At 38.0% G+C, this 13,945-nt stretch overlaps 2 protein-coding genes across 2 annotated transcripts; one reads left to right on the top strand and one right to left on the bottom strand.

Moving 5' to 3' along the window:
* The first annotated feature begins 584 nt into the window (after positions 1-584).
* Positions 585-1,954, top strand: LOC5568330 (probable RNA 3'-terminal phosphate cyclase-like protein). The gene is made up of 2 exons (XM_001657936.2): positions 585-692; positions 757-1,954. The coding sequence occupies exon 2, from the start codon at positions 762-764 to the stop codon at positions 1,923-1,925; it is 1,164 nt and encodes a 387-aa protein (XP_001657986.2). The 5' UTR covers positions 585-692; positions 757-761; the 3' UTR covers positions 1,926-1,954.
* A 10,168-nt stretch (positions 1,955-12,122) lies between these two features.
* Positions 12,123-13,945, bottom strand: LOC5565132 (COP9 signalosome complex subunit 5). The gene is made up of 2 exons (XM_001649429.2): positions 13,253-13,945; positions 12,123-12,663 (listed from the first exon to the last, which is right to left on the bottom strand). The coding sequence occupies exons 1-2, from the start codon at positions 13,818-13,820 to the stop codon at positions 12,221-12,223; spliced, it is 1,011 nt and encodes a 336-aa protein (XP_001649479.2). The 5' UTR covers positions 13,821-13,945; the 3' UTR covers positions 12,123-12,220.

Below are 13,945 nucleotides of genomic sequence, written 5' to 3'. Positions count from 1 at the left end.
TCCAAATGAATGATGAATAATAATTATCTCATACCTGTATGGAAATGTAAGAAGGGTTCAGTCTCACCATCGGTGGATTAAGTCAGGTTTTTTTTTTCTCATTTTACGGAATCCGGTACCTGAGAAAGGTACACAGAGACAGAATTCAACTCAATTTTGGGTTGTTTCATCGCAATTCCGTAGTTGAGCCCAATAACTCAATTTTGGCTAAATTTCCAAGGTCCCCACTAGGTAGTTTGGCTTTAATTCCATTAGAAAAATATACTCAATTTTGGGTTGATTTAACGCAAAATTGAGTTCTTTCGACCCAAACATAAGAAAAGTTGCATTTACCCAAATTTGGCTTATTGGGCCAAAGTACCCCCATTGGGTAGATGCAGCTCTCTCTATTTTTGACCACATTCGTGTGGGAGAAAGAGAAAACCGAGAGATTTTGGGTTGAAACTATAATCGATATACTTAATTTTGGGTAAAGTAAACTCAAAAATTAGGTAAAAATATTTCTCCGTGTACTTTGCTATATCGACCGACAAGTGTGCCGCTGTAACTACACAGATGGCCTTGTAAGTTTAGTCGCAGGGGTCCAAGTAAACAACTGTAGCTGTCAAACTCCAAAACACGAAGCGGTTATCGTTTGTCGCACATGTTGATCGCAGTTTCGTAAAAAATACGCTTTTTATCGTTGTCTACAGGTAAATTATCCTCAAAATCTTATAATTATTCAAACAAATAAAAGTCGATCTTCCATTCCGGCAGCCATCATGACCTGCGTCGGCAAGGAGCACAGCTACCTCATCTATCGCGGTAGCAATTTCCTCAAGCAGCGCCTTATTCTGTCGACCCTGAGTGGGAAACCGGTGGAAATCCGCGACATTCGACTGCAGGACGACGAGAGCCCCGGCCTGAGGGAGTACGAAACCGACCTGCTGAAGCTGCTGGACAAAGTGACGAACGGAACGCGGGTCAAGGTGGATCGAAGCGGTTGCTCGTTCAGCTATCAACCGGGATTGTTGCAGGGAGGTACTTTTCAGCATGATTGTTGTACTGAGAGGGGAATCGGTTACTTCCTGGATGTTCTGGTGGCTTTGGGACCATTCTGCAAGCTTCCCCTGGATGTCACACTGGCCGGAGTGACGAATAGCGCCGAGAGCCCTTCGGTGGATCACATCAAAGCTTCGGCCTTTGCGGCATTGAAACGGTTCCTGCTGGTGGATGAAGGACTGGAGTTGACTATCCGGAAGCGGGGAATTATGCCCGGAGGAGGCGGAGAAGTGCACTTCAAGTGCCCGGTGAGGAAAACCTTGAAGGCCATCCAATGCACCAAACAGACCATGGTCAAGCGGATTCGGGGAACGGCTTACTGCTGCAAGGTTTCTCCGGCCATGGCCAATCGAGCGGTCGAATCGGCCAAGGGTGTCATGTTGAACTTCCTGCCGGATGTCTACATAAATACGGACCAGCACAAGGGCAAGAGATCGGGGAACAGTCCGGGGTATGGAGTCAACTTGGTGGCAGAAACGACCGATGGAAGCAAGTTCTCGGCGGAGGCCATTTCCAAGACCCTGGAAGACGGGGGAAAGCCTTCCATTCCGGAAGATGTGGGGAAAGAAGCCGCAATGAAGTTGTTGGATGAAATCTACCGAGGAGGTTGCGTGGACTCGGCGTTCCAGTGGATGGTGGCGCTTTACATGGCCCTGGGACAGAAGGATGTGTCCAAGTTTTTGATTGGGCCCCTGTCTCAGTATTCGATATACTTCTTGCAGCATTTGAGGGAGTTTTTCGGAATCACATTCAAGCTGGAGAATGCCACTGGCGAGGAAGGCGATGAAGATGAGCTGGATGACGATGAAATGGCAGGTTCTAACAAAGTGATGATGACATGCGTGGGAATCGGGTACAGCAATTACAGTAAGAAGGTTATTTAGAATAAAACGTTAAGATTTTGGAATGCTAAGCAAATATGAAACTCTGTGTGTATCTAAAAACGATGACCATCAAAACAGTTCCCCCCACCATTCTGAAGATATGGTACCCTAGCGTCCTCTGCGTCAATTTAAAAATGTTTCATCGAGGCTCCAAAAAAAAACTTCAAGAAATTCTCATGCGAGTATTCCACAGGTCCTTCAGAATTTTCTTCTCAGGTTCCCCGAGGAAAAGTGATTCAGTTATTTCCCCACATATTTTTGGATCACTACTGAAATTTCTCTAAAATTTTCTCCACTGATTCTCTTAGGAATTGGTCCAGTAGTTTTTCACAGGATGCCTACAGGTATTTCTCCGAATTTTGCTCCAGGATTTCCTGGAGTATCCAAATGAAACTACATACAGTAATTTCTACTGCAATGCTGGTAGCAGGTGTCCTTTCAGAGACTTGGTCGCTTTTATAATGTCTCTATTATCAATGAAAGGTCTTCAAAGTCTATATTAATCAAAATGATCTCTAAAGTCTCCTTTTCTTTCTTCTGCTAGTGAAATCTGAAATTATTTTCAGCAGGCTCCAAAGAAATCTTTAGAGTCTTACGCGACTATTTAACTGATTTTTCTACACAGATTTTTGATGAAAAGCTTCAGCACATATCGTAGCAATTTCTCCAGAAGATTCATCAGCAATAGTTTTAGGAACTGCTACAGAAAATAAATTTTTCTGGAGATTCCTTTACCAACTTTCCCAGTAATGATTCCAAAAATTTATCAAAGAATAGGATTTTTTTCAGAGAATTTTCTCCAGGAAATCCTTGAACACCTCAACGCTGTTGGAATAAAGGTATAGTGTCGCACCTCAGGTAGAAGAATCGTCGGTTGAGAAGCATGCGTCGTCGTAGGTAAAAGTGTGGAAGATTTATCGAGAGGTATGATATTTGGATAAGTGTGATTGAATTGTAAATATATACCTGGAATGAATAAAGAGAGTTGCAGCTGCTGATTGAGGCATCAGTCAGTTAACTGCCCTATTGAGGGAGACATCTACTGTAGGGGAAGCGGTGGTAAAATGAACACCTTGCCTTTTATCGAGAAAAAAACAAATTTTGATAAATTTTTATCACGCACGGACGATTTATAGCATAAATCAGAGTGTTTGAGTTGATACGTATGTCAATTGATGATAAAATATGAACGAAAACTGAGATTTAAGAAAACCACGTTTGAAAATTAGAACTGACGTAACTTTAACTTGAAGTTTTTCAGAGAGGTGAATATCGTTATGATATGAGGTCAAATCTGATACCTTTAGAATTCTTTTTGAATGGTTTACAATCCTTAATGGATATATTTTCGGTAAGGCAATAAAAATTTTCAGAAATATTTGTTTTGCTCACGTTTTTGCATGATGTTCTTTTTACCACCAACAGCTGTTCATTTTACCAACATAGGGCAGATAAAATGAACATATACATCGTTTTTTGCAAGCGACAAAAATATGTGAAAATTCAGTTATTTTAGTCTGAATTCGTGTTGCTGCTATAGATAATATCCCTGTTTTTGATGTTGTGGATAGAACTATACAAATTCCTCGTTTTTCTATCAGAAACAAGATGATTTCCTTAAGGTGTTCATTTTACCACCCCTTCCCCTATTGTATTTCTTTATGATTTGCAATCGGATGTGGACGGGCTAGCCTCGCTAGGATCTGCGTGGTCTAAGCGGACTAGCTCTTCAACAAACGCTACTACTTTTAGTAATTTTCTCAGGGATTGCCTTGAAATTTTTCCCAAACACACTCCTAGGATTATTGAAAAAAAAAATCTCTGAATGAATTTATTCAAAAACTCTAGAATAAACCGCTTTCTTGAAAGAAATTCTTTTGGTTTATTTGGAAGATCTCCTAGAGTAACAAGAGAATTGGGTCCTAAAATGTTTAATAAAATCTTGTTTTTATTTAAAGCATGTTACTGCAACTATTTTAGCAATTTTTCCCGCTCAAAAAACGGCTCTATCATATTTAAACTTTAATTTAAAAATTGGGTCCATAAATGAACCTTGACACTTTTGATCATGTTTGACGTTCGCTTAATCGACAAAAACACCACAGGGCATATAGTTTTAACACTGGGGTTGTTCCTATCTGACATTTCGGAAGGGACACGGAAAGCAAAATACACCCAAAATTTGAGTTTAAGCCAAGAAGTGTGACAAAATCTAAAAAAATATTGTTTGGGCTTGAACAAAAGAAAAACATTAAAAAATTGAGTAAACATGTGTTTTTGACCTAAACTTAAGCGTTTGGCACTAAAATTGGGACAGGCCTTTAGGACCCTATTCGACATCAGAGCAAATTTCCTGATGTCCTGAAAAATATCTTGACATTTCGCTGGAGACATGCCTGGAAAAGCTCCTGGAAGTATGTAAACACCAAATTTTCATTTCACCTTCCAGCAAAATGAATTGCTGATACGGCTTCAGCAAACAACATTTTACTGTATAATCAGTAATATCGATAGTGTTTGCTGAATACAGTCGAATTACGTTCGTTGCACTACGTTTAATTGCACTTCGTTTTAATTGGGCTCCCGTTAAGTGGGCTATAGCCCACCTAAAACGAAGGCAAGCGTCACTTTCTGACATAAACCGCAATTTGTCGATGTTGGTAGCCCTGAATTTCTATTGTAATCGGTGTTTTGACAGCTCAAAAATTAGCCCGATTAGTGAAAGTCTTTCACTAATCGGGCCACGGGCTTAGTGCAACGAACGAAAGTTGACTGTAGTCCAGCAAATGATAAATTTTGTTGAAAACTACGACATAATTGTGCCGCCATTGCTTTCAGATGAATCCGGTGAAATAAGGCAATCCATGAGACAGCTGCGATCAGCTGGTTTTTTTGTTTACCATGTGCTTTTGACGTTTCGCGATCGGAGTGACTTTTCGTTTACAAAGGAAAATGTAAAGCTCCGATAACACTCGCATGATTTGTTTACTCTTTCATTCCGGTTGCATTCACACTTTTAGCTGTCAGTCCTATCACGAAAAGTCCTCATGGATAGCCTTATATCCAGTGAAACTCCTGCGGCTTTGTTGACAACCAAAGGCATACACGCAGCGAACTGGACTATCGAAATTCATACATTTTGCCTTATGAAAGTTGGAACGATTATCGCGTGATGAAGAAATTGCTGAAAGCCAGCAATCGAACTGTCAAAATACATTGCATATATGGAAAAGTCTTTGAAGACTTCCTTGAGAAATATTTGAAAAAAAAAACTTAGGGAACTTCTAAAGAAATCTTAGGAGGAATCTCTGGATAATTTCCTGAAGTTATCCTCAGATAAATTCCTAAGTGAAAGGCCAAAGGCCTGGAGGACAATGTTGAAGGAAATCCTAAGAAATCCCTGAAAGCATCTCTGTAGAAGTTTGTGATTGGATTTTCGAAGTTGTTCTAAATGGAAAACTTTGAGGATGTTTTAGGAAAATCGATGGAAGAATCACCTGGTAAAACCTCGGAAGACTTAGAAAAATATATGAAAGAATGTTAGGAACAATTCATGTTGGAATTTCTGAGGTAAATGCTATGGTCATCCTTGGGAAATCCAGGTTAAATTCTTCAAGTTTCCGAAACCAATTTTTTGGAGGAATTCCATGGGAAATATTCCCTTGAATTGAAATATCTTCGGAGTAATATCTAAATCTTTAGCCAAATACCTAAATTGATTTCTTATGAAATTCGTAGAAAAATTCATTCCTTCGAAAAATTCGAAGGCTTCGATTGTTTAGTCTTCCAGAGACTCTTGTACCAACTCATCAGAAACTTCTAAAGTTGTTTCAGATCAGAATGTGATCAGAGATTAATTTAGGTATGTATAAAATAATATATAGATAAACAGACGTATCGCTGACGAAATTTCCGTCCCCCATGCTTCAAACGATCATTTCAAATTTGAGTGATTCCAAGCAACAGCACCAAAATTTGGTAAATTTTTTAATTCATTTTTTTCTATTGAGCTGAAACTTTGCACAGTTTTCCAGTTCCATCTAAATCGTCATTTTCCGATATCAAATCTTCAAGTTGAGTCACGACTAACTTTTCAAAAGGGTGTATGTGAAAATGATTCAAAAATATTCAAAAAGCTGCACAACAAAAAAGGGTTCGTTCGATTGTTAGACAACTAAAGAAACAAAGTTAGACAACTAAATAAAGATTCCAAAAAAAATACACACAGTAAAAAAAAAAAATTTTTTTGCATTAAAAACATAATTTTTGACACAAAAACTCAAATATCTCAAAACCCTATCGGAATACCAACGTAATTTTTTGAGGGAAAACGGTCCATTATATTAGCTATCTACCATAAAAATTTGGTGATGGTAAGCCAATAAACAAAAAAGTTATGACATTTCAAACATGTCACAATTTTCATATTAAGTAGAAAAAAAATGTTTTTTCGGTGTAAATTATTACGGGAACCGCAGTTTGTTGCTGATTTTATTGTTAAGGGCCTTGCGTGAATTAAACAAGTCGTTTTCATGTATTCATTAGTATTATGTATATTATATGTATAAATATTATGTATATGTATAAATATTATATGTATATGTATATATGTATAAATTAAAATGAATTAACAGATTACACGAAAATAAAATTTTTTTTACCAGGATATTTTTTTAGAGTATGATTGATGAGTTTCTAAATGTTATATATAAACTTTAAAAGTTTTGGATTTGGGTATGCGTTATGAGATCATGAAAACATTTTATTAATACTTATTTATTTATTTATTGTTATTCAATTTTTTTACAATATCGAACACTTTTGCATCATTATCAGTACAGTTCGAGTATAGTTTTGCTTTAATTTTATTTTCTGACAATGGAATGAAACAGTGAAATTTTTGGGTTCCTTGGATCGTTTTCGCGTTATTATATTGCTCGCTGAGCTCTGATGCCGTTAATTCGTACTCTTCAGTAGTAGTAAAACAAAATGATAATTTTGTTAAATCTTCTTCTTTTCTGCGATTCGCCCAATCAAATAGTTCTTTTGTAGTTTTAATTGGATGCTCACGTTCTTTGGCTAAACTTGCTCTTGTGGCCATGCGCTTCATGGTTCCTCCAATAGCATCACAAGGACCTTTGCCATGTGACGTAGCAAAGAAATGCTATTCTGCATCAATTCCGTACTTTGATTTAAATTGACATAGGCTCGAAAAATTCTTACGGTTTTTGTACTGCGATGCTGCTCCATCAGACATGAAATATATCTTTCTAATTTCTTTATCCTTATCAACGCGTAAAAAGTTAATCATTTTGGCAATGAACAAATTTACAGATACTGAGTCGTGCCTTAAATCTTCGGAAATAACAATAAAACTAAAATGTTCAATTTGCGTACTTCCATTGAAATAAATAACGAATGGATGAATTGTAGCTTGTTGTACGTTCCAGTGATGGGACTGCACTTCATCTTGCAATACAAAGCTATAGTTTTCAGAAAAATCACAAATGACTAAAAATTCACCATCTTGTAATGTATTTTTCGTATTTTTTAAAAAGCGGGATTGCTCTGTTTTAATAAAGTCGTGAGGAATTAAACCTTCTAATTTCAAGCAAAAAAATGACACAAACTCATCTACAGGTTTTACAATAGTTTCTAGGTCACACTTATCCGTGGTCACCCATTGCTCAAATGATAACTGATCAATATAATTTTCTTCAAACTCAGCGAATAAAGTATTTTCCAATGATGAAGAATCTGGACAATCCGAACAAGATCGTAGATAGCAATTTGATGTTGTATTTTCACACAAAAGACTACCAGTTAACATTTTAATATCCTTTGATAAATTGATTCTTTTCAAACTATGTAAGATTAGGTTAATATTTTCGTGTGTTGTGTTCCTGAATTGGATAGAAGCTTGCATTGCCTTGGACGAAAATGAGGAAAAACCTACCTTAATATTTTCGTTAATTTCCTTGAAGCGTGTATACGCTTCTTTCAAAGTAGTCATCATTAATCGTTTTTGGATTGCTTGACGCTTTCCATCTTTTTTTACAGATACATAATCTTTTTGGCCAGGCATAGCTCTACTTACTTCATCGTCTTCAAAATATTGAATTATTTTTTCTTTTGTCTCATCTGTTAATGAAGTACTCGACCTAGCATTTTTGGTTGCAAGACAGTTATTGTTGAATTGTTTTGCCTCTTTTGCTGTATTTCTATTGGTTTTGAACTCATCAATGGCGTCTTGAATAAACCACGAGCTTGGCAGCATCGACAAAATCAATAATTTTTCTTTCCTTGTAGTGGCTAGATTCGAGAACCTTTCCTTCATATTCATAATTACCTCATCGTAGTCTGTATTTTCCACATCCTCAGGTCCTAATTTGAAGAGGTTTCTGTAGTGAATAAGATTATTATAGGATATTTAAATAAAAAAGGCAAAATTTTCAAGTCTTGTGCAGACTCGAACAATCTGTAAATGCTGTTATAGTTCTAATAATGTTCGTAATTAAACTAAGTATAATAATAAAGCCGAAACATTAATCGTCATCCGGAACCCAAAAGTCACGCGAATGCAGAAAATCTAAACACAAATTTACGTCCGTTCGACGTAAGAATCGTCAACAGAATGCCGAAGAAACGGGAACGCATTCACTTCTTTCCTTTTTTTTTGTCTGTTTCACACGCACACCGACACTATCTCTTTTTCACTCGTTCTCGATCGAACATCCAACCGAACATTCTTTTTGTTCTTCTCATTCATAAATCACCATTGATTCGTTCAAATCAAGCATAATTCTTCAATCCGACGTAACTGCAAAAATAAACAAATCGAGATTTGCTTTGCATGGGCTTGACAAACGCGTAATCTACATATTGAGCCTACAAAAGTATTCCTAAAACCATTTTTCGCTTTTTTGAAATAAATTTCAATTTTGCCCTATGTGCACTTTACTCAGTGTTTTAATTTGGCTACATACACCCTACGTTTCTAGAGCGACTCAACTGTCAACATTTTTCATTTTAGCACATACACCGTACATATGCTCATAGTAAAGCGACCTATATGCAAAATCAATACATAAAATTTTAATCAGCAGATACGTCATACTGGTTGGGAATCACTAAACATGTTGGAAATCGAGAAATTCGGATTTCCACAGCTGCAGCTAGCTGACGCGTTGGCAAACTGATGTGGAACACCATCTATATTCGGTTCTAGACAATATTTCTTACCAAATTTCTGTTGAACTGTTCTCCATCTACTTTTCTTATTCACGGCTCCGTCAGGTGCTCCTGTTAGTTAAGATGAAATTGGAAACATTCGGAAACCAATATTCGTTGTATAGTTGAACGTAAGAACTAACTTTATTAAGTTTTATGGGAATTTGCAAACCGGTGTATGTGCAACTACAAAACAATACTGGTGTATATGACGTGACGCATGTGAAAAACGAACTGTCAAACCGACGCATCAAGCAAGGTGTATGTATCAATCAAGGTATGGTATCGACGAATCATCATGGTGTATGTGAGCAGCACAAAGCAAAAGGGTTTATTCGATAATTTCCCCAGTTTTTCAATCTAATTCAAAACAAATCGTAATTGTTTAATAGTGGTTAGAAACAGTGTTCTTTTTTTCAACGTATAGTAGATACAGTAATAGAAAAAATGCAAAACATTTTAAATAGGATTTAAAATGCTTAACAATATATTGCATTGCATTTTTCTCGAATCCTTCCGAATGTTAGTTACGCCTATTTGAAAAATCATGCTTGAAATAGGTTTGTGCGCTTTCCATTTCAGTGATGCCGAAGTAGTTTTTTTTAAACACTGAGTATTATTAAAATAAATATCCTATAATAATCTTATTCACTACAGTTTCTTCGTACAGCTTCGTTGATTTCACGGTATTTTTTCTCGGGATAATTGACATAACCCATCTTCGTCCATTTAATCGGAGTCACTTTTATTCCAGCTATCCCTTCGTTGAAGCGTTCGATGTTGACCTTCTGGATGCACTCATCTTCTGATTGATTTGTTGAAACAGATGTCGCTGATGGTACCGTGGCAAGACTATCTGCACTTGGTACTTCTGGTAACTCCTCAGTTGTTGTCGGTGCATCTAGTAATTCCTCAGTTGTTGTTGTTTTCGAACTTCCTGCAACCTGATCCACCGATGATGTACAGATTGCCCGTTTGTCAACGTTTAAACGGCAGGATGTACAAATGCGTAAATTTGTATTCAATGTAGACATTGGAGCATAACCAGCCGCTTTCAGTTTATCTATGGTGCTTTCGGTGAGATTTCGTAGCTCTTTCGAACACTTTTTTTCTGCAAACGGCCTGCAACAGTTGAGAAAGCGACTACTCATGTTGCTCGTTAGATTTTAATAAACAAAATCACTTTTAAGTTTTTACTGACTAGTTTGGTGTCGTTTGCTTGACTGAAGAAAAATTTTACAATTAAATCTTTTATAACCATAGTGGTAGTATATTTTTAGCTTTTTCGTGAGTATGTTCATGGTATGTACCTATCATGTTTTTGATGTTGTTGAAGTTACTCGCTTTCTCCCAAATATGATTAACAAAGTCTATTCTCTACCAAGGCGGGTCTATACCCAGGTGTAATCAGATTTTAACTTTGTGGAGAAAACCAGCGCCGAGAAAACCCACCTGCTTTACGTATACTAGATCACCTGGGTATAGACCCGCCTTGTTCTCTACGAGGTAAACTTTTTGCAGGTAAACTAGTCGTATACCTGTATAGAAAACTTTTTTTGTAGCTTTTGTCTTCAATATTAGATTTCTTATAGGTTTCTTTTATCAAAAGGTTTCAACACTATTGAGAGAATTTTTCTTCAGTTACGTACAATAAAAAATATGACACTATCAAGACTTTAGATCACAACACTGGATCGCGTCTAACTTTCTAATAGATGCTATAATAGTTATGAATAATTAAATAAAATATCATGAAAACAACTTGTTAACCTTATGTGGTACCCTTAACAAAAAATTCAGCAACAAACTGCGGTCTTAAAAAAAAATTAACAATGAAAAAAAAAAAATTTCACTAAGTGTCAAATTTGTGAAATATTTGAAATGCCATAACTTTTTTGTTTATTGGCTTACCATCACCAAATTTTTATGGTAGATAGCTAATATAATGGACCGTTTTCCCTCAAAAAATTACGTTGGTATTCCGATAGGGTTTTTAGATATTTGAGTTTTTGTGACAAAAATGATGTTTTTTAATGCAAAAAAAAAAAAATTTTTTACTGTGTGTATTTTTTTTTGGAATCTTTATTTAGTTGTCTAACTTTGTTTCTTTAGTTGTCTAACAATCGAACGAACCGTTTTTGCTGTGCAGCTTTTTGAATATTTTTGAACCATTTTCACATACACCCTTTTGAAAAGTTAGTCGTGACTCAACTTGAAGATTTGATATCGGAAAATGACGATTTAGATGGAACTGAAAAACTGTGCAAAGTTTCAGATATTTTTGAAATGGTCGATCAGAATCGACTTGCATGCCTCCGTGGAATCCCTCATTTCCTACACGCAAAAAAACCTGTGCGGTAGAAACTACCATTTTAAGGGGGTTAACTTAAGCGCGCGCACAGCAACTCTTGAAATAGACACACTGGGAAAATCCACAAATAAAGTCATCAAAAACGAAAATCAAAGCCTCGAAAACTTCGATCCTGAAACGGAAAAAAAATGACAAGCGAAGAAAAAACCGTTTAACCTGGTCAAGGCCTGCTTACCGAGTATGATATTAGCATCTTTACCTCAGATGGCAGAGCGCTGGTTTTGTACACCAGCGGACGTACGTTCGATTCTAACAGGATTCAGAACATTGTTTTGTTTTGACCTTGGCCTGACATAAGGATAATCCACCAGGTTTGCATGTAAGTATTAAAATATAAAATATATTTGTCCAGCGATGGCGATTGCCAACGATTCAAAACGTATATCGATCGCTTTCGAAAATCACTGTTTGGCCGGGATGCCCAAAACGGGCGATGGTTTTCTAAGACAATAGTTTTAAGTATTACGTATGTTTGTCTGTGCTCGCATTGTTTCTATCGATGAAGCTTTTTCTAGTTCACGGAATACCTGTCGAATGGTGGGAGCCGAATTGATAGTCATCTTTTCATCAATAACGGTTTTTGACACACAGTGAGCTTATTATTGAGAAAATCTAAAGAATCTAATCAAATTTATTAAATGTGAACTTCGTTTACATGTTTATAGAGTAGCAATTATATCGTAAAGTAGATCGCTCACTTGGTGGTCTTCACGTTGACCGTGTTGAACAGCTTGTCCTTGGCGATCTGGGCCATCAATCCGTGGATCAGTTCGATGGAAGTCCGGCTGCAGTCGCGAGTAGCCTTCGAGAGCTTATCTTCCGTGCGTTTCTCGTTCGGATCGGTTCCGCTGACTACGAACGGACCACGCCCCAAGCTAGCCTCGCTCAGTTCCAGCTTCTCCGACAGATCCAAGATCTGACCGGTCGTGTAGTCAGCGTTGCTCAACAGACCCGAGCTGCCCAACGTATTGACCCAGTACTTGTTCCACAAAGAGTCCAGCAATTTGCGGTCCAAAGCCGACTTGAAGTAGGAAACCTCCAGCTGATAGTACTGCTTGCAGTGGACGCCAAAGTCTTCGATTTTGTTCAACGGGATCGTTTGGTACTCGGACGGTTCCTCGTTTGGTGGTTTGTAACCTAAAAAGGAAAGAATTTCAAAATTACAACCATCAAGAATACCTTTTCCATGTACTCAAGAATACCTGGAACCGAATTATTATCAATCTTTGAAGAACATAATTTTTTTCTTCACAGGGTTTTAGTTATGGTATGTTCTATAGGCAAAAACTTGTGAAATATGTTTGAAGATTTTCAAAGGAACTGTCTTGTGCAGACGATTTATTGATAAATGACACAAATAAGCAACAAGGGGTTTAGGGAAACAATATTATCAAGCATTTTTTTTTTGACAGAGGAATTCTTGTTGCGTTTGCTCGAGTAATCTTTGAATGATTTATTAAAGAACTAGTGTAGGAGTCGCGTAGGAATCTTTGGAGCTATTTGGATTTACAGGATTTTTATAAGTGTTCTTCCACGAATTTTCTTACAAATTCCAGCATGATCAGGCGTTGCAGAATTCGTTCCCAATCCCAATTGATTTCGAAGTACGATCGAAAAAAAGGAAAATCATATACCAAAACCCTCGCTGTCCTCTCTAAAGAAAAACTTTAAGTTCTTTCAAGCTTGATAATAATGTGGTCCCCAGATATGCGTGCCCCATACTCACCCTTAGGATACGTTCGGAATGCCCCCAGGCAAACCTTTCCGGCGGAAACGGTCCTGACCGGGTCCACCACGATGGCCACAAACGGTTCCTGGTAGTTCTGGTTCAGCATCTGCGTGTTAACGTCGATTCCCGACAGCCAGCACCCATATCCTGGATGGCTGTGGTACCACCCGATGGCATTCTCACACCGACCCACCTCCTTGGCCGCCTCGATATAGGCCGTCATGTACTCGTAAGCCTGCGACTGGGCATTAACCCGGGTTTCCGTACCCTCAACCGGAAGAGCAAAGGCATCCATCACCACCATCGTATCTTCCTCCACCTTCCCCAGCAGCAGTCCCATCACTTCCAGAGCCCCTCCGGACCGGGCATGCATCACCATCTTCAGCAGCGCCAAAGCGGAAATCTTAATGTCCTTGAAGAAGTGCGGATCTTTGTCCCAGGGTCGGGCCGCCAGAATTCGCTGCTGCTGTTCGGCATCATAGCGGAAGATTTCGTCGCTCGCCGGCAGCGTTTCGATGTTGTTCTCCAGCTCCCAGTTCTTGCGGGCCAGCTCGGAATCGGCCATTCTGATTCCTGGATGTTGATTCTTTACGCGAAAGGAGTTTTTCCGCAAATTCGGGAGATTTTTTCGACGGGAACTGAACTTTTGTTTTCCTGGTTTCACACAATCAGCTCCGAAAACTGAAGGAC

The sequence above is a fragment of the Aedes aegypti genome, chromosome 1, assembly GCF_002204515.2.
Source record: "Aedes aegypti strain LVP_AGWG chromosome 1, AaegL5.0 Primary Assembly, whole genome shotgun sequence".
Classification (NCBI taxonomy): Eukaryota; Metazoa; Arthropoda; class Insecta; order Diptera; family Culicidae; genus Aedes; species Aedes aegypti.
This window is presented reverse-complemented; position numbering and strand designations above follow the sequence as displayed.